Raw genomic sequence first — 23,839 nt, forward strand, 5'->3', positions numbered from 1 at the left:
AGAGGACTTGCTGCTCCTCCAGGAGGTAGTAGTGCACGCCTTTCATCCCAGCACTTGGAGGGCTGCAGAAGCAGGCCGATCTCTGAGTTCAAGGACAACCTGGTCTACAGAGCTAGTTCCAGGACAGTCAGGGATTCACAGAGAAACCATGTCTGGAAAAACAAAACTAAACCAAAAAAGGGGGGCTTTCTGCTCTTCCAGAGACCCAGGTTTGATTCCTAGCACCCCCATGGTGATTCAGAACTTCTTAACTCCAGTTCCAGGGGATCTGATGCCTCTTCTGATCGACCTGAGCACCAGGCAAACACATGCTACACATAAGTATACATGCAGGCAAAACACATATGCACGTAAAATTAATAAATCTAAAAAAAATTAGAAGATTTTTGTACCTCTATTCATAAGAGATTGATCTTTTGTGTTTTTGTAGTGAGTTGTCTGGTTTTTGTATGGGCATACTGACTAAGGAATAAGATGGGAATTATTCTTTCTTCTTCTGTCTATCTGGAAATAAATCTAAATTACTGTATAACAAGTGGTATAACTGACTGGTGGCATAGATGTTCCTGGTCTTCTTTTACATGAATATTTTTCAGTTACAAAATCAATCTTTTATTTTGTATTAATATTAAGATATTTCCTTTTTCCCCACCTTGAGCCAATAGTTTTACTAGTAGAGAGTTGTCTAATTCATATTAGCTTTTCAGTCTGTTGACATACGATGTTCATATTCCAATCTCAATATGTTCTGTAATTACCCTTGTTTTCTCTCCTATTGTTCATTTTAGACAGTAATGTCAATTTCCAAGTAGTTATCAGTTTCTCAAATTGCCTTATACTACTCACTTTTGAATGTTGTTTCATTATCATCTGAGAGCAAACCAATATGGTTCTAGATGCTTGTAAATTGTTGGAACTAATTTTGTGGCGTTGAAGATATTCTGTGCTGAAGAGTGGTCCATGTGTATTTGAGAATATATATCCTGCTACTGTTGATAGGAGCCTTCCATAGATGTCTGTTAGTATAGTTGGTGACACTTATTCAAGTTATTTCTTCCCCATCAATCTTCTAAGTATTTTACTGTTTAATAATATGAGGCATTCACATGTCAAGTTACTACTTTTAGTTAATTTTCTTTTGTTTGTGACTGTGTGTCTATACATTCATGGGTACCCAAGGAGGCCAAAGAGTGTTTCAGATTCTCTGAGCTCTCCTGAGATGGTTGTGAGCCATCATACATGGGTGCTGGAGAACTGAACTCTGGCCCTCTGAAAAAGCCTCAAGTGCTGTTAACTGCTTAGTCATCTCTGCAGCCCCACTGGTTAAATTGTCTGTCCATAAGAAAGAGAAGACGTTTTTTTTTTTTAAATTAATTGATATTTAAAGAACTATTGTACTTCCAAATACCACTCTCCTGCAGTTTCCAAAATACTAAGTTTATTACATTGATTCATTTGTACAGCCTGATAGTTTTGCCAGGACAAAGCAACCTATTTTTATTGCTATTTTATGGATGAGGAAAGTGCAGCTCTTATTGCAATGGCTCTTTCCATGACACCATATGTTTCATGTGTCTCTCTGTCTTCCACAGAGCTTTCTACCATTCATAATTCCCCTTTGTTGTTTTATGTACAAACTCAGTTTCCTTTCCTTTCATTCTTTGTACTTGACCTTGTTCCAGATAGTGTGTGTGTGTGTGTGTGTGTGTGTGTGTGTGTGCATGCACACAGACACATACACACACATATGTGCATATTTGTGATATACTAACTTCTTTGGTGAAGCAAAGTAAGTAGAACAGCCACATCCCCCCAAAGCTATACATGTTTAGATATGCTTCCAGCCCTCAAAATAATCTTCATTTGTAGTCAGGTTTCTTTTACATCTTCTTTAACTGTAGTGGCTTTTTTATGTTTTTAATTTTAAAATACGAAAGCTTTTTGCTTACCACGTAGGGGATTTGAATTACTGTTTAAAGGCAGAAGTAGACAGTTGCCAGTGTGAAGTGAATACATGGACATCCAGAGATATTTCACTCACACCAAAGTATCTCTTCCTCTAGCGCTTTCTTTCCTTCCAGGTCTGCAGTAAGCCATTCTCCTCACAGAGCCCTGGGTTAAGGGCTTAGATTACCAGAAAGGAGCCATATTTAAAGCTATTATTCATCACTGTTAATGAAGAAATCTAGCATTCACTGTTGTCTGTTGTGTTCTCAGGTACCACACCGAATTATTTCTTTGTGATAGGCTATGCAAGGCAGTGGGTATCATCTCCCTTCGGTAGATGTAGAGGCTAGTACTTGGAAATTTTAAATCATGACCAAGATCTTGAGTAAATTTAAAGCCAGGCTTTGGCAGAGTGGAAGACCTGACACATGGATGTGGCCCCACAGTTAGATGAGGGCCTTGCCAGACTGTAAATCTTCAAGGAACCACTGGAAAAGTCTGGGTCCTCTAGAGAGGAGACTAACCATGTCCAGTTGTAAGTATTGTTTCCTTATTATTTCCCAGTCAGCCAGCCAAAGTAGTCAAATGTGCTGTGAATTACAAGGATTTAGTGAAATAGAGACATGAGGAATAATGGATATGTATAATTCTTTTCCATAGAGTTCAGAAGGGAAATTCATAGAGCCATACCATATTTAGGTGTGGTTCTCTAGAATTAAGGCAATGTTTCTAAATATACAGGTTTGACCCATATAAAGATGCTAATGCCTAAATGCTTAAAGTGAAGAAACAGTTTTCCCAGTTGAATTGATGGAAATGAAATTTTATTCCTGGCTTGTATGCCTAGGAAAAAGAAATAAATGTTGAGTTTGGGTAGGGTGACGCAGGGAGGGACATGTTTTAGGATAGTGAAGGTCTTCATTAGTAACATTTGTGTTCTCTGAACCTTTGTGGCCCTCCAGGTTTAACATTACTTGGTACAAATTTTAGTACTTAACTTTCTGTAAACGGAGGCTGCTCATTCGTTTTCCCAGTTGCCTAGACTCAAATAATCACACCGAAACTTTATCAATTACAACACCTCTTGACCAATGACTCAGGCATATTTCTAGCTAGCTCTTACATCTTGAATTAACCCATTTCTATTAATCTGTGTATCTTTATGGGGCTATGGCTTACCGGGTAAGGTTCTGGCATCTTCCTCCTTCAACAGCTATATGGCATCTCTCTGACTCTGCCTACTGTCTATATCTTGTCCAGCCTGACTATATTCTGCTAAGCCATTGGCCAGAACAGCTCTATTACTAACTAATGGTAATAAAACATATTCACAGCATATAGAGGGGAATCCCACATCAACTTCCCACTAATCAAGCTATCAGTATAGGTATGAATATTTTTGCATGTAAATTTCTGCCATTCTCTCCCTGGTCCTGTGGGGAGTATACTTGTGGGAGAAGGTCTCAGTACTGTTGCTTCAAATGATGAGGTGAGAACGTAGTTTGAACTTGTGGAGTCACTACAGACAATATTACCATTGATTGTGCTATATACGCTCCTGGCTCTTTTCAGAAACAAAAATGTTAAATAGCAGCCATCTGAAATGTTAGAGTAGTCCTTAAATAGAGTGAGGAAAGTAGGAAACAAAATATAATTGTGTCCAATTAAATACACATGCAAGGACTCAGAGTGTTTGAAAAGATGAATAGGAGGGGAAAGGAAATGACTGGATACGTTGGCAGAGTGAGGTAGACAGCTCATCAAGAATGGATAAATAAGAAGGCTATTGGAGTTGATGACTCATGTATAAAAATCACAAGTCCTCTTCGTACATCATGTGTGTTTTGAGTTTTTCTTTTAAATTTTTCGTTTTGGTTTTGGTTTTTCAAAGCAGGGTTTTTCTGTATAACAGCCCTAGCTGTCCTGGAACTCACTCTGTAGAGGAGGCGTGCATGTTTGTTGTGTTTTTTAAAAGGCACACACGTAAAATAATTTCATTTTTATATTTATTTGCTTTATTTTGGAGACTTTTATACTTATGTATACCTAAATACAATCATATGTACACTTGATTTCCCTTCTTCAACTCCCAGATCTCTGCCAAATTTGAACTAAGTGATTATATCCAAATAAAATTTCTTTTTAGCTAGTTTTACTCTACTATATTCCTACACATGCTAGGAGAATGTTCTTGAGAACCATTTATTTCTGAATGGCAGGAAAACTTCCTCTCCCTCTTATCAGATTTAAACTCATTTTTGCAGCTTTCAAGACCCTTTGCCTCTTTTTCACCAACCTCAACTGAATCTCCTGTTCAGTCTCCAAGGATTAGATAGACATGTAACATTCCTCATAGAATCTATGTCGAAAAAGCTGGTTGTGTGGTTGGAAGACGCTCTACATTTTGCCTGTGTGGACTTGCTGTCCTCATCTGTAAAATCAGGGCATTGGACTTGGACTGTGTAATCACTCAAATCCTTTCTAAGTCAATATTCCTTGTTTATTCCTTTAGTACGATATTGAATATAATACTGAGCACTTCCGTGTGTTCAAAACAGCTAATAAATTCTTTTTGTCCACTCTGAATGTCATCCTCTGAGAGGTGAGGGTTCTGTTTTTTTACCCACCTTCTTTCCTGTTGCACCTAGCTAGGGTACTCAATTTGTGTTTTCTAAGATAAAAAAATTATCGCGGTATCCAGAATCATTAAATGAACGCAATGCTTGGAATGTGTGTTTGCTACCTGTTATAAGGTTAAATGTTATGGTAGAGGGAAAGGGGAGACAACGTTAATTGAGAATAGCTGCCAGGAATCTCAAAAGATGGTGGAGAAACCCATGTCAGAACTGGTCAAGACATTCCTCCATATTGAGCTCAGTGAAGAGACACAAAGAAAGGTGGAGCTATAGGTGTGTGTTGACTGTAATTTGTTATTAATATTCCTTGTCCCCTCCCACACTTACATTCTCTTATTCCTGCCATTCTGTCATCACCATCATCACCAAATAATTTTGAAGGATGGGGAAAGAGCCCAGGTAAGATAGCCGACCAATTACTTAAATCTCAGAAACAAGCAAAATGTGCATACCATATCCACCAGAGAGGGCCAATAGAACAAAGTATTTACCATCATCTCCACCATCATGCACCCAGCCAAATAGCATAAGATCTAGCTCTCCCCAACACTGAGTATATATTGGCTGGACTTGGCTACATAATGCTTTTCCCAGAACTTGTGGTTAAATTCTAATATGCTTCTGGGGAAAATCAACATCAGGGATGAATTCTTAGGCAGAGCCAGTAGGAGAAATGGTAGATGTGGTTTAGAATGAAAGAATAAGAAGAAATGATAAAAGAGACCCAGACAGAAATGGAAATGGTTGTATTTGTACTAGACCTCAATCTTATTCATACTTCAAGGCCAACGCCCTCCAAATGAGCCAGTTGTTAGCTTAGGGACTCCAAGGTGAACATGCAAGTTGCTTTAGGCAAGCACTAAAGAGCATGCTTTTGTGAAGCTTAGTTTGGGCAAATGTTAAGGCAAAAATATTTCCTAGGCTTCCAATCAACCAAGCAGAAAGTATTGTTGCTTTAAGGTCCTGTGTAAGTGTATATGTAGTTTAGTGGAGTGAAGTTGATACAGTGACTGCCAATATCAATAAATAATAGATGCAAAGCGACCAGACTTTATTAAAAGACTGTTCGGTATGGAATTCCAACAAGCCAGTGAATGCATTCAATATCTTACTGGGTAGACTTTATTTGAAGTGCATCGCTCACAGTGTACTTTTAAAGTGTCCTAAGCAAGGAGTGCTGGTGTAGCTCAGGAGTACATGCTCAGGACTCTAAATTCAGCCTCTAACTCTGAAGGAGAGGGGGCGGGGGGGAAGGACTTGTCCTAAGTAGTCACCAAACGCAGAGTTCAAATTCCTTCTCTATTGGAAAATACCAGAAGTTCTATTTCACATTCCTTCATCCACTGGTTGACCTTGCCATTCAAATCAGTTAAAGTACAGAAAGAAAAACCACAGCAGAAGGCAGTAGTCAATCATTTAATAGATACCATACACAGCTAAGCTTGCCAGGTTTAGACCAAAGAGTCCAGTGCTTAAGTGTTCTTCTCTGACCAAAATCTATGAAACTGTACTGGGGAATTCAGAAGAGGCAGCCATTTCAGTATCTTTACTGGTGCATTTACCAAACAAAGCATAGTTTTTTTTCTATTTAAAATAATTTTTTTTTTGGTTTTTCGAGACAGGGCTTCTCTGTGGCTTTGGAGCCTGTCCTGGAACTAGCTCTTTAGACCAGGCTGGTCTTAAGAGTCTGTTAAGTTAGCTTTTACTTTAGGAAGCTTGAAAGTCGTAGGAACACTACTCTTTGGTTTTTTTCTCTTTTAGCCTTAAAAGATGTGACTATCATAATGATTCTGTTCCTGTTCCTCACTTCCCCTCGGGACTCCATAGCCTCAGAGTTAGAAAAAGAAATGTCTGAAATGCTCTGACCTCCAAGGAAGCGGCTCCTCAGTGGAGTTTCCCATCAGATCCCTGCTCATTTAGTCACACCAGACGCCCTGCATCCTTTCTTTTCCTTCAGAATGCTACAGTGCTACCTTAATTATTTCAAAATTTCTATTTTTCAAATGGTATGCCAAAGAGAAAAACTAGTTTTTGCTAAAAAGATATATATGAATCTATAAAGCCTGATCTAGATTTGGTCTCGCAAGGAAGGAAGGATCTTCATTGGGGGAACTAGAGACAATTTGGTAGCTCTCAGTGGGCCAGAGGCCTTCAGGAAGAATAGTGAAGCATCCTCCCCTCAGCCATTGAGGTTGACTCTTCAAGCCCATTGCCTGATGACATGGTTCATGCATAGAAGCTATTTTTAGAGGCAAGCATTCTCATTTCCCAAAAGTATAACCACAAGATGTCTATTTGCAATGGATCACATTGATGCAGTCAGACAGTAGTAAATGCTCAGAGCATGTCTGCGGAACCTCAGTTCCCCAAGGAAATATATAATCTCTTGGTACACTCTCACTCTGGGACCCTTTGCCTTCTGTCGGTGGCACTCATCTCACTGAGGTTATTGCTCTGGAAAGCAAGCAGTGGCGTGGGCTTTCACAGATGCCTCTGAAGCAGCTTTTCCTTCCACGAAAACAAAGTGATATTTCATCCTTCTAGCTTTTCACTGTGGTTTCAAACTGATACAGGGACAAGCATGCCTGTAATCTTCAGTGGCCTCCAGAAGAAAGCTTGACTTGCTGGCCTGCCTTTCTATTGCCTTCCTAAGCTTGCATTTTGTCAGCAAACCTAGACAGTCAGCCTAATTGGGAGGAGCTTCATGGTGCAAGACTGTGGGGCTTTTGGTTCCTGAAGCAGAGGCTTATTCAAGTGAAGCTGGAGACCCTTGAGGAGGGCGTGACAGAGCCCATAGTTAACAGACTGGCAGACTACCCTAACCAAGTATTTGGCTATGAGCTGAAAGAGGCTCACTGGTTGGCTGTGGGAGCCTCATTGAGCCGTCTAGCTCGTAAGAATATCAGTTGTCTCCACTCTTCTTTGGTTTTACCTCAGTTTGTCAGAGGGAGAAGACCCAGCATCTGGAGAGAAATATGGCATTCACCTGAGAGGGTAACCCAGTAGAGTGGATGGCGGTCCTCAGTCACTCAGCCTCTGTGTGGATCTGACCTAGCTGTCTGAACTTGCCATGCGCGGCTCCTCGGGGAGAATGAGCTGTTAGTGGCGCACGCCTTTAATCCCAGCACTTGGGAGGCAGAGACAGGCGGATCTCTGTGAGTTCTAGGCCAGCCTGGTCTACAGGAGCTAGTGCCAGAACAGGCTGCAAAGCTACAGAGAAACCCTGCCTCGAAAAACTTAAAGAGAGAGAGAGAGAGAGAGAGAGAGAGAGAGAGAGAGAGAGAGAGAGAATGAGCTGTTAGTATACCAGAGCAATACCAGTGGAAGAGAAAGGACTGGTGAAGAGATGGGGGATGGGATATATGAACTGCAGTGCACAGTTATTTCGTTTGTGAGCCCCTTAGTTTCTCCTTTCCTTTGCATTCCTGTGCAGATCCTGAGCTTGCCCTGAGTCGGTGCTGGACTATGAAGTCCCTCTTTTTGGGCACTGTTTCCAACCCTAGCTAAATCTTACTGTGCCTAGCTCTTCATAAAGTTTTTCTTTTGTTTTAAAAGACACTCTCTCACCATGTGTCCCAGCCAGGCCTCAAACTTGTCATTCTTCTGACTCAGCCTCCTGATTCCTGGGATTCCGGGTATGCGCCACCATGTCCAGCGTTTTTACAAGCATTTAGGCTAAAAACAGACATATTGCCCAATACCTCTTTCTAGTCCAACTTATATCTTTTGTAAAATACAGCAAATATGTCTCTTTTGTGGCCGTATAGGGTTCTGGAGAGGATCAACTGAGAAAACAGATAAGAAAGTAGTTTTAATTATTAAAATAATGCTAATAGCAGTAACAAAATAACATTAAGGAATTCATGTTCCCCATAATTACCTCTACCTGAGTTGCAACTGATTAGTAACCTAAAAATCCTCAGAATTCATTCTGTGCTTTATAAATATGTAGTTTTTAATATGCAACTCTAATATTTTATTGTGTGAGCTATGCGTCACACACTAAGCTTAGGGCTTTATTCAATCCCACAGTCATACTGTGTGAGAGAGAATAGAGGTATTACCATGCCTAGCTCATAGATAAGAAACAGAAAGCTTAGCGAAGTTAAATAATTTGTTTACAGTACTAAGGGTGGTAGGCAATAGTGTCCAGATTTGGAGCCAAGTTTTCTGACTCCAGAGTGTAAGCCTTTAGCCCCTATGGTATGCCTCCTCTCTAAAACAGACTCAAAGGCTATACAGTTCTAAGATACCAACTGAACATCCTTAATCTGGTCTTTTGAAACTCTAAATGCTCCAAAGTCCAAAACCATTTGAGTCCTACCATGCCATCCCAAGTACAAAACTCTGCAGCCTGCTGCTTTGTTTCATGCACAGAGTTGGTGAAAACTGTTTGGGTTGTCTGTGAAGGTAAATATGGCATACCCGTGGATTTTGTCTTTAGAGTCGGGTCCCATCCCTAACATACCTCCTTGTGCACTTGCAAGTATTCTACAGCCCCTGGTTCCAAACATTTCAGTTAAGGCAGACTCAGCCTTTATTGGTGACATTATTGGAAATTTCTAAAGGTGACAAATGGCTTCCTAAAGCCCCAGGGACTCATCCTGTCAGATGGTCCGGATTCCATGAATTCCGTCCGCGGTGCTGGTGTCACGTCGCAGTTTTTCGTAGTATCCAGACATGTGTTCAGTGGAGAGGCTTATCTTCATGCATGTCAGTGTTTCCTTACCGAGGTGAAGCGAGACTCGTCTAGAAGTGGAGCCCAAAGTGGCTGAGAGGGGGTGCAGGGGCTGAGAAGTGGGTGTGGCAGAGAGTTGGGCCAGGAGCACCAAACGGAAGCACATCCTCCGGCAGTCATGCTGCTACTCCCCTCTTCTAAACATCCTTGAATGCTTCCTTGCTTCACAGACCTTTCCTTATCTCCCTGGGAGCTCTGGGAGCATTCAGATGGGTTTTCTCATGCTTGGAAAGATCCCACCCAGATGGTTTTCTGGTACCTTAGTGTGTGGTCATAGCACTTAATGTGGCATTACTTACAAGACACATTCAACAAGCCCTTTACCTCTGTTGGTGCCATGAGGCTTGCTGTCCCTCCTTGCTTTCTTCTTCCTTGAGGTCATTATCATCGTGAACAGCAGTGTACAGATGTCAGAGAACATAGTACCTTGTCAGGAAATATACTAAGCGTGTGTGCTTTGTCTTTCTGTGTTCATTCATCCATTTAATGAACATTTATTGAATATTACCTCACTTCGTGTCAAATGCTATGCTGGGCACAGGTAACCAAGGAAGACCATATCACTTCTTTAATTTATCAGAGATACAACAGGGAAATGTATAATCACAAATTGTAGAGAATTCTCTGAGAAGAAGTATCTACAGAACTCTAAAATTGTAAATGTTGATACTTTCATTTATTGAAGAATTAATAGTATTGGGCCCATTTTACAGGTAAAAAAGTTGAGGCTAAGTGATTTGTCCAGAGTCTTGCGGCTAGTAAATTGGTTGGGCAGAGATTTAAATCCATGCTGGTCATACTCCAAAACTCACACTCCTAAGTGCTGTGTAGCTTGGCCTTCTCAGTGTGTGAAGTGCACATACAGCCATTAATTCTAACCTTGTGCATTTGGGGTTCTGGCTTCATCTCAAAAGTGTGGAGTTGCAATTGTTTCCAATTACTTGTGGCCGTGGTTTGGTGCATTTGTTCAAAGACAGTGTGCATGCAAAGCAGGGGTCACATGCTAGGCCCTGTGGATGTGCACAATATGTAAATCATACTGGCATTCCAAAAAGTCCAAGATTCATGGCAGTCACCACATTTGTTTCCCATTAGCTTACGTTACTCAAATACAAACAGTAAAGCATGTGTTTACATTACTATAGACATAGAAAAAAAGCCAGACCCCCAAAACATTCCTTGCAGGTTGTAGAAAGTGAAACACCCAAACAGTTCCAAATCAGTTTGGAAAGCCTAGCTTAATAGCTTTAAAATGTAACCTGGATTTCCCACAATAAAAAAAAATGCCAAGAAGAGGGACTGTGAGTAGCTCAAAGAAATGCCAGCTAAATCTCCAAACTGTGTACCAAATACCATATTTACAGTATCTATTTTGTTACTTATCCTTTATTATTTTGTGAATGCTAAGGAGCTTAAAAATCAAGAGAACTCTTAGCTGTGGAGCAGCAGGAATGACATTTTTCATTCCATCCAGCTGTCCCACAGCTGCCCAAAGCTTTTCAAAACAAACCCATTCATGATGGGATGGTTAGGTTATTTAAGCCATTGTAGATGGAAAACAAGCGGGAAGCATCTAGTGTCATTAAGAACCTAAGAACCTTATTATTCCTTCTTTTTTTCTTTCTTCCTTTTTCTTTCCTCCTTTTTTTTTTTTGGAAGCAAAGGTATCGCTATGAAGTCTTGGATACCCTGGAACTTCCCATGTAGACAAGGAAAGTCTTGAACTCACAGAAATCTGATTACCTCTGCCCTAAGTAGCTGGAATTAAAAGCATGCGCCATTATACCTGGTTTTGTTGCCCTTTCTTCATGTTCTCACCCAGTAGTAAAAGTCTTTCCCATCAAGTTATAGTTAACATCTAACCTCTGAGAAAATGCCACAGAATAGGAAGTTATCTGAAATCAAGGCAATCGGAGCTCCAGTGGCACAATCGGTTAGCGCGCGGTACTTATATGAAATCAAGGCAATCAGATTGGCAAAGGGAAACTGAAAGTCTCAGTTATGCATGTCTTTACATAACAGTATCTTTCTCGAACCGTTCTGGACTTGAGGCAGTTATGCATGTCTTTACATAACAGTATCTTTCTCGAACCGTTCTGGACTTGAGGACTTAAGGATATTTTTTACTAAGACCTTTCTCAAGTACCCAGTGACTTAGTCTTGCTTACTGTTTGAGGTTCAGAGTGTCTGCTTGATGAAGAAAAGGGGAAAGGCAGTCTTTCCTGTCACACAGATTGGAGGGTAGTATTCAAAGACCATGGGAGAGAACATGTGCTCAGTCCCGACCCAGTGTGGGACTGATGAGACTCTTGCCCTTACAATCAGGATAGTAACAAGAGGCACATTGTCTGGACCATATAGACAGATCAAGACTTGTTGATGCCATGGGCCCCATTTGAGCATATTTGATCCCCATAAGAACAAGAAGCATATTATGCTGATCTTTGTTCTCTTGTCAACCAAGCATGACAAGAACGTTGACCAAATCCTCTTGTCCCATGATGCTGTGCCCATTTGTGATCTTGGTTATGGGTTTAAGAATGTGAGGTGGCTGTGTTCTAGAAAGCCTACTCTCTCCTGCATCAGGTTTTGAATTTGCTTAGGTAATTACTGCAGGGTTTTGTTTCCTTCTGTTGCATGAACCTGAGGACCCATTTCTAGGCTAGCTTTGCAATGTTTCCCTTTATAATAAAATGAAGCCAATCACTTTTGTAGAAGGGGGTTTTCATTCTCCTTTGAAGGGGAGTTTTATTAACTATGAGGGCAAAAGGTCATGATGGCCACACCTCAGGGAAGATAAAAATGCCATTGTTTGTCCTCTTTTCACAAGCTGGTTTGAAGAGTAATAACAAAGATTCCAACCTATGTAATCACGAACAATAACGCTAACATGATTCATGTCTAAAGCCAGTTCCAGAGAGTTTCTAAGAAGCAGGGTAACATTGCAGAAAGCTTTCTTAAAGTGTGTCATAAACCTGGAATTCCAGTTACTTAGGAAGCTGAGGCAGGAGGATATTTTTGAACCTTAAGTGTTAGACCAGCCTGGGAATATAATAAAACTTCGTCGCAAAAAACAAACAACAAAAATACCTTGTCTGTTCACCCACCTTAAGAGTCTGGAAAACAGGTGACTTAGAAACGCAGACATACTTTCCACTAGGATCAGAGCGTCCGAACTAGTGAGCCTGGTTTTATTTTTGGTTTTGGTGTTTTTGTTTTGTTTTTATCTGTTTATCTTTGTGATGTTACAAATCCAGCTTAGGACCTCAGGCCTGCTAAAGCTACATGCTTACCACTGAGCCACATCCCCACCCGGTGACTTCATTTCCAGCTAGCATCTTAGATCATTTTTATAGAAATTTTACACTTGCTGCCATGCTGTCTAGGGACTTTGTGTACACACTCTTTAACCTAGTAATCCTACTCAAGAAATGATCCAGATTTTGAAGCAACCTGATGGGAATGACTTTGTGTGGAAAATCAGACATAGCCACAATGCAAATATTCAATGCTGAGAAAATGGTTAAGGAAATTTTGATAAATTCCCTAATTGGTAGATGTCTTACCATAGTTGAAGTACTAGAATTATCTTATTTATTCATTATAAAACTTCTGTGAGGGAAACATTATTTCTAACATTTTGTTTTAGGGAGATTAAGCTGCTTGTCTGAAAATAAAATTTTAATTACTGGATAAACCAGGATTACAACCCAAGTATGTGTGTTTAGAATATTCGAGATTTGTTGTATAAAAGCCATCAATTTAAAGCCCCCCCCCCTTTTTAAAAAAATCCACAAACATTATATATTAGAGTTTTACACCCAGAGGGCTTCCCCCTTGTTTCTCTTTCCCTTTACTTTTCCATCTAGGTGGAGAAACCTACCACATCTATCAGCTTCTGTCACTATGACAAGTTCCTGAGATAATTAGCTAAGCATGAAGGGTTTATTTTCACTCAGGGTTTCTGAGGTTCCTGTCAGTAGACAATTAATGCTATTGCTTTGGGGTCTGTGGAGAAGCAGGACATCACGGCAGTGAGTACATCGTAGAAGAGCTGCCTCACTTGCTTCTTGGAAGGATATTATGAACAAGCTAAGAACCCAATGTCCTCTTGAAAGGCACAAGCCCAGTGACAGAACTTCCTCCAATTAGGCCCCACCTACGTCCTTAAGGTTCTAGCCCCCTCCCTTCGTAAGGCCATCTCCTGGGGGCTAAACCTTTAGTATATGAGCACGTGTAAGACATTTCTGATTCAAACCCTCCCCGAAGTGTGATACATGGCAGTATCCCCAACACTGGGAAGACGGAACCAAGAGATTATGAGATCGAGGCCAACCTGGGCTATGTAGTAAGTTTCTGTCCTAGAAGACAAAGTAAAAAGACAGATGAAAACGATAACATGATACTTAGACATTTAAAAATAAATTCTAAAATAAAGTGAAGACCTAGATAAGGTGACATAGGACTATTGGTCTCAGCACTCTGGAAATTGAGATAAAAAAAACCCCAAGTCTGAGGCCAAACCTGAGATCCATAGCAAGACTTTATCTTAAAGACAGTGCATAAATATATATTTAGTATATATTTAGCTAACTATAACAGTCGTTAAAAATGCCTGAACAGAGGGTAGCAGTTACAGAAAATGCTGGGTTGTCCATTTTGCTGTATGCGAAGTGGTGTGTGGCCGATTGTCACATTTAGAGCCCGGCTATGTGGACAGTGGATGAAATAGATTCATTTTTTAATAATATTTGACATTGCTAATCGCTACTCCAAGCCGAGGGCTTATTCTTAAAAGCTGACAGGATACTGTCCTTTGCAAATGATGAACAGCTCATCAACAACACTAAGCCCTTTGTGTTACCTGTGCTTTTGTTCCAGCCTCTCCCGATCTTCTTTTTATAGCGTGAATGTTAAGTTTGAAGGACATTGTAAATAGTGAGAGAACAGAAAGCTCAATATTGCGAAATGGAATTAGCTGATTGGATTTCTGAGCCAAATCCATAGTCATTTATTGGCGATTGTCCTCAGACTCATTGTCCTTCTTCCAACGCTCTCCTTCTGTCTCTTCTTTAAGAAGTTTGCATCAACAATGGTTTTCATGGTTCGAATTTGTTTTGTTAGTGTATGAAGGCTAGACTCCAGCAGCTGTTGGTGTGAAATCATTACAAAAGATGTCATAGTCGCCCTTCCATGCTGCACTTGTCTCCAAAATGAACAGAACTGAAGACCCAAAGTAGTATCCTCCTTGGCAAAATTTTAAAGGCTTTTTTAAAAATTCGTTGTATTTAAACAGAGCTCCCCAACAATACAGGGAACATGGTATAAAGGATTGGAAAATGGCCTGTCAAAATAAGTTACTGGTCTTAGCCAGGGTCTTCCAAAGCTGTTTCAGCGAGGCTACTTATCTGGAGGATCCAGATTCAGTTCGCAACACCGACAAAATGGCTCACAACCCCCATAACTCCAATCTAGGGTATCAGAAACCATCTGCTGGTCTCTGCAGGCACCAAGCATGCGCATGGTATACATACACGCATACATATACATAAAATAAAAATAAACCTTTTTTAAAAGGTGTGTTTGATATACATTTCTAAGTTCTTCTACAATGAATCCTGGCTTTGAGATTTTCTCTTTTCTCGGCTATGGAAGTAACTGTAAAGTCCTGCCATGCCACGTCATTTTGCTTCACTTCAAGAGCACATTTATTGAGTGTCTACTATACACTTCCTTAAATGCTGTGGAGTTTGAAATCCCTAGCATCTCACACAGTCTAGTAATGGGAAAAAACATAAATACACATAAGTAATACCAGATCACATATAGAAAGTGCCATTCAGGGGGTAGAGATGAAAGAAACACTCACGGGAGATAGAGGGAGAGAATTATAATAATCATCTGCCAAGAAGACTTTATTAAGGACATGGCACTTGAACTTGGCTTGAAAATCTGGAAGCCTTTCAATAAACAGAAATGAGCAACAGCTCATAGTATGTTCTCAGTTAATGTTTACTGAGGGTATTAATAAAAATAAAAACTCAGATGTGAGACGTGCTTAAAAAATAGCAAGTTCACTAATGTATACCTAACCACAAAATCTCCTCATGTAAAAAATTCTAATTCAAACAGTCCGTGCTATACACAGAGGATGCATTCTTGGAAATTAACATGAAATGTTTATGTCAAAAGCAATTTTCCCATAAGAAATAATGGTTCAGGATGGATTGGAGGTTTTAGTTAAACTCTAGTGATATTTGTTATAGCATGGACTCACAGTTCTCAAAGAATGCTTTATGGACTCTGGAAGTCCATGAACTCCAGAGAGCCACAAGATCGAAACTACTTTCACAACAACACTAAAAATGTATTTGTTGTTTTCACTCTGTTGGTATTTGCCAAATCACTGACTAGGGCAAATGTTAGCACCGCTATATAAATCAAGGCAGCGACTCTAAAACACAGTCCTAGTCACCCTAATCGTCACCCTAATCGCCACTACATATGTTTGCAGGATAATAAGTACCAGTCACCAACGAATACTAAAGCTGTGAAAATTACTGGTCTTGTTAACACTCAGCCTTTAAGTAAAAATTTGTATTATTTTGGGCTACAAAATGAGAAATCCACAACATATTTTTGCTTCAACTATATATCAGTGTCCATGACAAGGAAACACTCTTGTGAGATTATTTGTGTTGTGAACTAAACTAAGCCGATTTCATCACTAGTGTTTTGAATTTAATATTTTTGTTATGGAAGTGGGAAGTACATAAAGTACGCCTCAACTATACATCAATATGCATTTCAAGGAACTCAATGTTTACACATTATTGTCTGGAAAAGGAACAACGAGAGGCTGTCAGCATGAGGAAAAGAACTACCCATATTTGATACAATTATTAATAATAATTAATAATTAATGGTGCAATTCGAGCTCCCAGGAGAAGGCTAAGGGTTGACGAGAGCACGGGGCAGCTGGGCACACTGTAATCACAGTCCTGACATACAATGGGAGTCTCAGCTTCCTCTCTCCTTGTCATACGGTCTGGGACTCCAGCTATGGCGTGGTGGCATCCACAGTTAGGGGTGGATCTTCCCACCTCTTCCAGCCTAATCTAGAAAATCCTTCAGAAGCATCCACAGAGGCTTTCTTCCACGCTCATTCCAAATCTTGTCAAGTTGACAATCAAGACCAACTGTCCCCAACTCTCATTGAAAAACAAGGGGTGGGGCTGAGAGGACCAAATGGGTGCTGAGAACAGTGATTGGAGCAGGAATTGAGCATAGTGACATGAAGTCTTGGAGAGCGGTAGCCATGGAAATAAAATGGACCCTAAAGGGTGAATCATACTGCAAGCTTAGTTCTGTCAGTGGAGAGACTTGGGGATGATAGGAGTCCCATAAAACTAGGTCACATGACTAAAAGCTCTGCATCAGAGTTCCAAACAAACATGTCTCTTGCTAAGCATATTAGTTGTGATGAAGCAACCTGATTTAAAAGCTGCAAGAGAGAGAACTGTTCGTGGTTTTGTTTCCTTATTTCTACTGATCAAAATATGGGATTTGACAATTGTAAGTGATCATTTCAATTTGGCACTATTCATTTAAGAGACAGTTCTGTCTTTATTCCATTAAGAACAGGTATTGCTTTTATATAATGGAGATAAATGCAGGTCCAGGACACGTTGGTAGGGAATTTGTTTATGATCTTGCTGTCCTTGGAGGTGACAAATATATTTTACCTGTCAAGTCTTAAGTTCTCTATACGTATTCTCCTAACACAGAGACTCTCAGAAACTTAGATACAATATTATAAAAATGCAACATGCAATGTATCCTCTGGCTTCAGTGTGGTTTGAATGGAGCAGAAGAATGAAGAATGTGTCATGTCAAATGCTGTAGAATTGTCTCTCAGTATGAAGCTCGAAAATGTGTAAGCAATTTCCACATAGTTAAATTTGAAAAATGATTTTTTAAAATGGAGACTCGTTATGTTATACAAACTGGTGGTGATCTCTGGACTCGAGCAATTTCCCTGCTTCAACCTCCCTCTTGGCTGGACCTAGTAGTGTTTGCTCCTATGCCCAGTTGAAAAGCTTTGTTAAAAGCTGTGTACTTTATAATACCTCTTATAGGAACGTGTTCTTCTAAACCTATAAGCAAAAAGTAAGGAGAGCTTCTATAGTCCTGTTATCTTCTTTCAGCTCCTGAGAACCATGTCTGTGCCCAAGGGTAAAGTTCTGGATAAAAACCTGGATGAGGAAGGACTTGAGAGTGGAGACTGTGGCGATGATGAGGACGAGTGCATTGGGAGCTCTGGGGACGGAATGATGAAAGTGAAGAACCAACTGCGCTTCCTTGCAGGTAACTGCCTGAAAATGGTGATGCTCTCAGGAGTCAAAAATCAATTGCTTTCTAGACCTCCTCTAAAATCCCTGCAGCACACGATGCCATGAAGCCATAAACTCTTTTAAGAAAGATGACATTCTCAGAAAGCGAAGCTTTTTTTTTTTTGTTAGTTTCCCCACCTCTGACCCTGGGTAGATCAGAAAGGTCCTGTTCTCGTTTTCTGAAAGTGAATTGAGCTGAGCCATTGGCTCCGTTTTCCCATTGGAGTTGGCCTTGGTTCTTCTTGGTTGTAGAAAGCAATGCTACCTTGGGAGTCTTATGCCAACCTACAGTGAGGCTTGGGGTTGTAGCCGGGTAGAGTACTTGCATCTCATGTATGAGATGAGGTACTAGCCCTAATCCCCAACACCACCAAAAGGAAGTAACTCAACAATGGAATAACTTTATTATTTAATATATGAGCATTTTTTCCTGCATGTATGTATGTGTACCAGTGTGTGCTTTGTGGCCCTGGAGGCCAGAAGAGGCCCTGGAACTGGAGTTATAGTACAGATGGTTGTGAGCCACCAGGAGATGCTGGAATCAAACCTGGGTCCTCAGGAAGAGCATCCAGTGCTCTAAACCACTGAGCCATCTCTCCAGCCCCATGGAATAACTTTAAAGGAAGAGCTACATGTTGACTTTTCCTTCTTGAGAGAGAATGTCTATTATTTTCTTTTCTCACAACAGTCTAATATAGAAAGGCTATGTACAGCTGGGGAGAAACAATAGCAGTAGAAAAAAATTAATGCCAGGGATGCTGGCGTCAATAAGGAAGTGCAGAAACAGAACCAAGTCTTCTAACATTTGTTGTATCTCAGAGTTTTTAAGTCCTTTCGTATCAACAGGTTATTTCTTTTATCAAATTCTTCCTAATAAAGCTGGGCTCCGAGAAGCAATGAGATTTCTCGAAAGGAGAGAGTCAGACTTTCATCGCCATGCCTTTTCCTCCTCAGTGCATCCCTTCTGCCTGAAACTCTGTTGTCCAAGGTCTCCAAAATGCTTCATTCCCTGTTTCTCCCATAGCCCCATTCTCTTACTAACTGCTGTTCATCTTGCCCCCGCCCGCCAGAGGTCTCTTTTTAAGCCTCTTCTTCCCTCTTCTCTAGAGAGAACACACATGTCTTATTCTTGCTCACTCTTTAAATATTTTCTTGGAATCAGTCATTTTTCACTGGGGAAAACTATCATGATCTCCCCTCTTAACAAATTCTGTTTGTTAAGTACTGTTCATGTACTGTTCAGTATTATGAATTAGGCACACTTTGGTCAACAGCAGATGCTAGCATCTTCCATCATGCATGGCACTATGCTCAATGAACAGCACCTCTTCATTTCTTCCAGGCACTCCTCAGCCCCTGAAAACCTAAGGGAGTAAGTTTCCGTACAGAGCAAGCATATATTTGACTTTTTCTTACATATTAGTATGACTTCGAACAAATTTCCTCAAGTTTTATCACCTCCTTTCTAATTCTCCAACTCTTTATCAAATGGAGAGCGTAACCTAACTTCATGGGTCTGTGGCAGGAATATGTCAAGGGAAAAGTTGACAAAGCATATGTGATCATATTTGGCATGTACTAGCATATACCAGGTGCTCCGTAATTGTTAGTTTCCCTCCTGAAACCTTTTAAAACCAGCGGTTATGTTTTTAAAAAGATTTTTCTGAATTATTGAAGTAAGTTATGCCAGTGCTTTCAAGACATACTCTATAGAGCGATTTCCCGGTTCCGTGGGGGCAGAATCAGGATGGAGATCCAGATAGTCTGGTTTCAGAAGCCACTCTTGAACAAGTCTACTCAAATGCTTCCTTTGCTCCTCAAGGTAGCCATGAGAATATGAAAGTCAGTTTTTTTTTGTTTTTTTTTTTTTTTTTTTTTGCTACAGATTGAACATGCTTTGTCCGAAAGCCTAAAATCCAAAATACTATGAAATTCAAGCCCTTCGAGTGCCAACATGATACTCAAACGGGGTCAGATACTAAGAGATGTTCAGCCAGTAAAAACCTCACAAATATTCTAGAATCAGAAAAACTTCAAAACCTGAAGCAGTTTGGGTTAGGGATGGCCCCAACCTGTGTCTGGCAACTTCCGTGTCCATCTACATTCTAAAGGTTGCCCAGATGATTCATCAAAATGTTCTCTCGTCCCAGCCCTGGCCCTGAGGACACAACACCACTCATACTTCGCCAGCAAAGTCTCTCTGCTTATTCAAACCCATGACTTCCTGCCTGTAAGACTTGGCCCTCTCCATTAAAAAAGTTCTATAGTTTCAAGGTGACCTAACTTTTGTAAGCAGTGTTTGGCAGGGTCCTTCTCAAGGGCATTGTCAAAATGGCCTTAGATTGCATCCTCGGGGGTCCCTTTGTTCACGCGCACATTGATCCTCTCCAAGAATGCTAGTCAGGTTATTAGGTGTGATTAGCTGGAAGGCTTTTGTAAACTGTAGAGTGTATTATGCAGAGGTAGTTCATTTAATTTATAGGGGAAATGATGCCTTGCCTCCAAAGTATTCTATGTGCTTAATCAGATCAATGACTCTACCAGCCTGTGCTTTGTCGGATCTCTTTTAAAATGCTTCCTGTAGGGAAGAAACTCATTGCCAGCCTGTCATGCTCATGGCACAATAGCTATTTGGAATGGCAGGCTATCCGCATTGGTTAGCTGTTACATAATTTCACCCAAAATCTGGGTAGATGCCATGTGGTCCTGGTGATTCATCATCATCCATTTATTGAGTCAACTTGATTTGGAACATGATGTACATTTACCATTTCATTTAGTACTGCAAATTGCCTCCCCCAGAAGACAACTCAGGAATAAAGAGCATGGGTTAGACTCTGTTCAATTCTCTTGTATCTTCCTTTTGTCCCTGAACAGACCTTTTGCGTCATAACCAGTGAATGATGCTATTAGCTGGCTTTCCTGGCTCGCTTCTTCCCATCTTTTGATGCACTACATATAATAGAGTCTACCAGGTTATATTCCTGGGCTTTATTTCAAACTCCCGTGTGTCCTAATGAAAGTCCCTTCCAGTGTTTAGGAGTCAGTTTCTCCATCTGTAACATAAAGACAATGCCTAGACAACTCTTACAGACTTGTCTACTGCCAGCAGTCTGTGATCATTTCTTTGACTGTGTTTCCTGGCAAAAGACTTAAAAGAGTCTTTGTGGGATACCTTTTGGGGGATAACCTTGCAAGTTCTCTGTTCTCTTCTGAGATATTTCCACTTAGAATGGACCTGATTTTTCCTATTCTAACCACTCTGACTTTTCCATCCAGCCTTCTTGCAAAGAACCACCTGCACCTAGACCTCATTTGTACAGCTGGATATTACCAAGATTTTATATGTGTCCGAGATTCCTGGGGTGTAGTCACTTTTAAAACTCATCCTAAAGTCTTCCAGATGCTTCTACTTTTAATGGTCTTGCTTCCATCCCATCTTTCTTTTCTTCCATCTTTTCCCTTTTCTGTATTTTACAAATTTTTTTCATTCAGGGATGGACTTGTTATTGATGTATTGATGAGTTTGTTTGGTTTGGGGTTTTTTTTGGGGGGGGAGAAAGTTTTACAGTATAGCCCAGGGTGGCCTTGAGTTGCCCCAAATCTTCCTGCCTCGGGTGGGACTGTAGAAATAAACCATGAAGACCAGTGTGGCACAATTCCTATTTCTACGTTGAAAATAGAATTCCTCAAGGTTTCTATTCCTTTCTGATAGTTGACTTTAATACTTTGGTGAGATGGGTGCTATGCAATGTCTCGCCCACAGTTGCATCTTTTCTCATGACTTACCAAGAGTAGCGCATTTTCCTCATCATGAGTGTCTTAGTGCTCCTATTAGCAAATGCTTTAGATTGGGTGGTTTGTAAAGAACAGCAATTAATTTCTCACAGTTCTGGCAGTTAGAAGTCCCAACATCAAAGCAGCAGCATCTGGCATCTGCGAAAGTCCTTGTTGCACTCTTAGATGGCTGGAGATGCAAATGCTGTTTCCTCACCTAGCAGAGGAGATGGAAGGACAAAAATGAGCGTGTCTGGTATTCTCCAGTCCTTTTGAAAAAGACTAATCTGCTACATAGGAGCAGCGCTCCCACATCCTTATCACCCCCTAACAGCCCACCATCTCCACCACAATAGTGTTGTGCTGGGAATTAAGTTTCAGAATAAATTTTGGAGGGCACATGAGCATTCAAATCACAGCGTCATGTACTTCATCTATCTCCTCATCTTTCCACATTTGAAGAATGGGGCAGCTCTGTTTCTTATTTTAAAGAATTGTAGATATTTAAAACAAAGATCTATGTAAAGCATAGGACCCAGTCCCCAGTACCCCCACACTCAAAACCACACGCCTGCTATGAATGGTGTTGACCTCTCGTTTCTGTTGATACTGATAGGCTCTCAAAGAGCCTACAGGTGGAAACCAGCACTATCTTAGAAACCCACTGTGGTGAAAAATGCACGGCGTCATATCACTTGGAAGGTGGAGACAGGATCAGAAAGTCAAGGTTATCTTCTACCACTTGGCTACTTGGGGAATTTGAGACCAGCCTGTGCCATATGAGATCATGTCTCAAAATAAAGATCTGTCCTTTTTTTGCTTATTCAAAACACACAAGAGGCTATTTAAAACAAGTAACTAGCCTTCAGCTATATATCCTGACCTCTTCCTAGTCAACTTGAGTTCAGAGCTTAAACCTGGATGAAAATCAATGGAGGATTTTGTGTCCACAAATATTTCTTCTAGAAATGCTTGCTCTGAAGACACTTCAGTCTCTCAGACATGTGTTTGAGGACTGCAAATGAAAACCTGTTCGTTGGTCATTAACTAGACAAGTCTGAAGATGAAACCTTGGCCAATTCTGGTCCCGTTTACCATTCTCTCTCTCTCTCTCTCTCTCTCTCTCTCTCTCTGTGTGTGTGTGTGTGTGTGTGTGTTTGTGTGTGTGTGTGTGTGTGTGTGTGTGAGAGAGAGAGAGAGAGAGAGAGAGAGAGAGAGAGAGAGAGTGTGTGTGGAGGGGATAGGCAGTTAACTAATCCTGTTCACTCGCCTCCTCCTAGAAGTCCTGTGGAAGTGGCTACAGGATTTCTCAACCACAGACCCAATAGTCCTATATCAGATATTCTTTCTCTGCAGTTAGTTTATACTTGACAGGTAAAATAACAACTTCGAATAAATACTGATTAAGAACTATTTTAAAGCCATGTACTTTTATTTTTTATTTTTGTTCTCTTTTTCCTTGGGATAGGGTCTCGTGTGCCCTGGGTTTGTCTCCCAGCACACTATGTGGCCTAGAATCATCTTGAATTTCTGATTTTTTTCTGTAGCTACTTCCTAAATAGATTATAGTAAATTGCATGCGTGTGCTACCACATTTGGCCTCTTTCCCCCCATATTTTTTAAATGATCAAGTACAACCTTATCTATTCCCAACAAGCTTGTGGCGTAGCAAAGGGGATGGACGTTTCAATGGTGTATTCTTCTAAACTGTCAGTTCAAATCCTAATAAATGTGAGCTGGTAAGCATGGTGTATTAAGAATTCATTGATGGGCTGGTCTAGTGAAAGGGATAAAACCAGCGGAGGAACTTTATGATCGGCCTTTTATCCCAGGTGACATCTGCAGACACAGAGCTTATGGAGGAGTGAACATCCTGGGTTGCTGTTTTAATGGGAGACATGTCAAGTCCAATGCAGAGCTCAAAATACATTAGAAGCGGTAATATATCCATCTGTACTGACCAGTTGGCAACAAATCCAGTTATAAGCCTTGGCAATTTCCCAAAATGAATTCTACAGTTTGTGCAACCTACTGGAAACACAGCCTCCAGAACTCTGACACTTATCTTGCAGGTTGCGACTCCCTGAGTAGTCCATGTTTGCAACTCCCAGGAAAGCTCTTGTAGTCCAAACTTCTTTATTATGGTGTCAGTTCCTCGAATACATGGCTTCAGTGCAGAAGGACCCATTCTATCTACTAGGAAGTGGATCCTGTCTATGAGCAACCGGGATATTCTCAATATGTAGAGCATTGAAGCTTAAGACATTTAAAAAAAAAAACATGGCGTCCACAAAGTCAAAGAAACTAGATCCGAGTTCTGTCTCTGCCACTTCCCAATGCTGTGACTT

General features: G+C 40.6%; 1 protein-coding gene across 1 annotated transcript in view; it reads left to right on the forward strand.

Annotated features, from left to right (window-relative positions):
• The first annotated feature begins 17,531 nt into the window (after nt 1-17,531).
• The window catches only part of LOC121439824 (glypican-3-like), a 41,783-nt gene continuing 35,475 nt past the window's right edge, over nt 17,532-23,839 (forward strand). Inside the window, exon 1 of the mRNA XM_041640442.1 lies at nt 17,532-17,688. Within this exon, the coding sequence (XP_041496376.1) occupies nt 17,541-17,688 (148 nt within the window). The 5' untranslated portion in view covers nt 17,532-17,540. The remainder of the gene's footprint in view (nt 17,689-23,839) is intronic.

This window comes from Microtus oregoni, unplaced genomic scaffold, assembly GCF_018167655.1.
Source record: "Microtus oregoni isolate MIOR12 unplaced genomic scaffold, Mior012 000063F_ref0000156, whole genome shotgun sequence".
NCBI lineage: Eukaryota > Metazoa > Chordata > Mammalia > Rodentia > Cricetidae > Microtus > Microtus oregoni.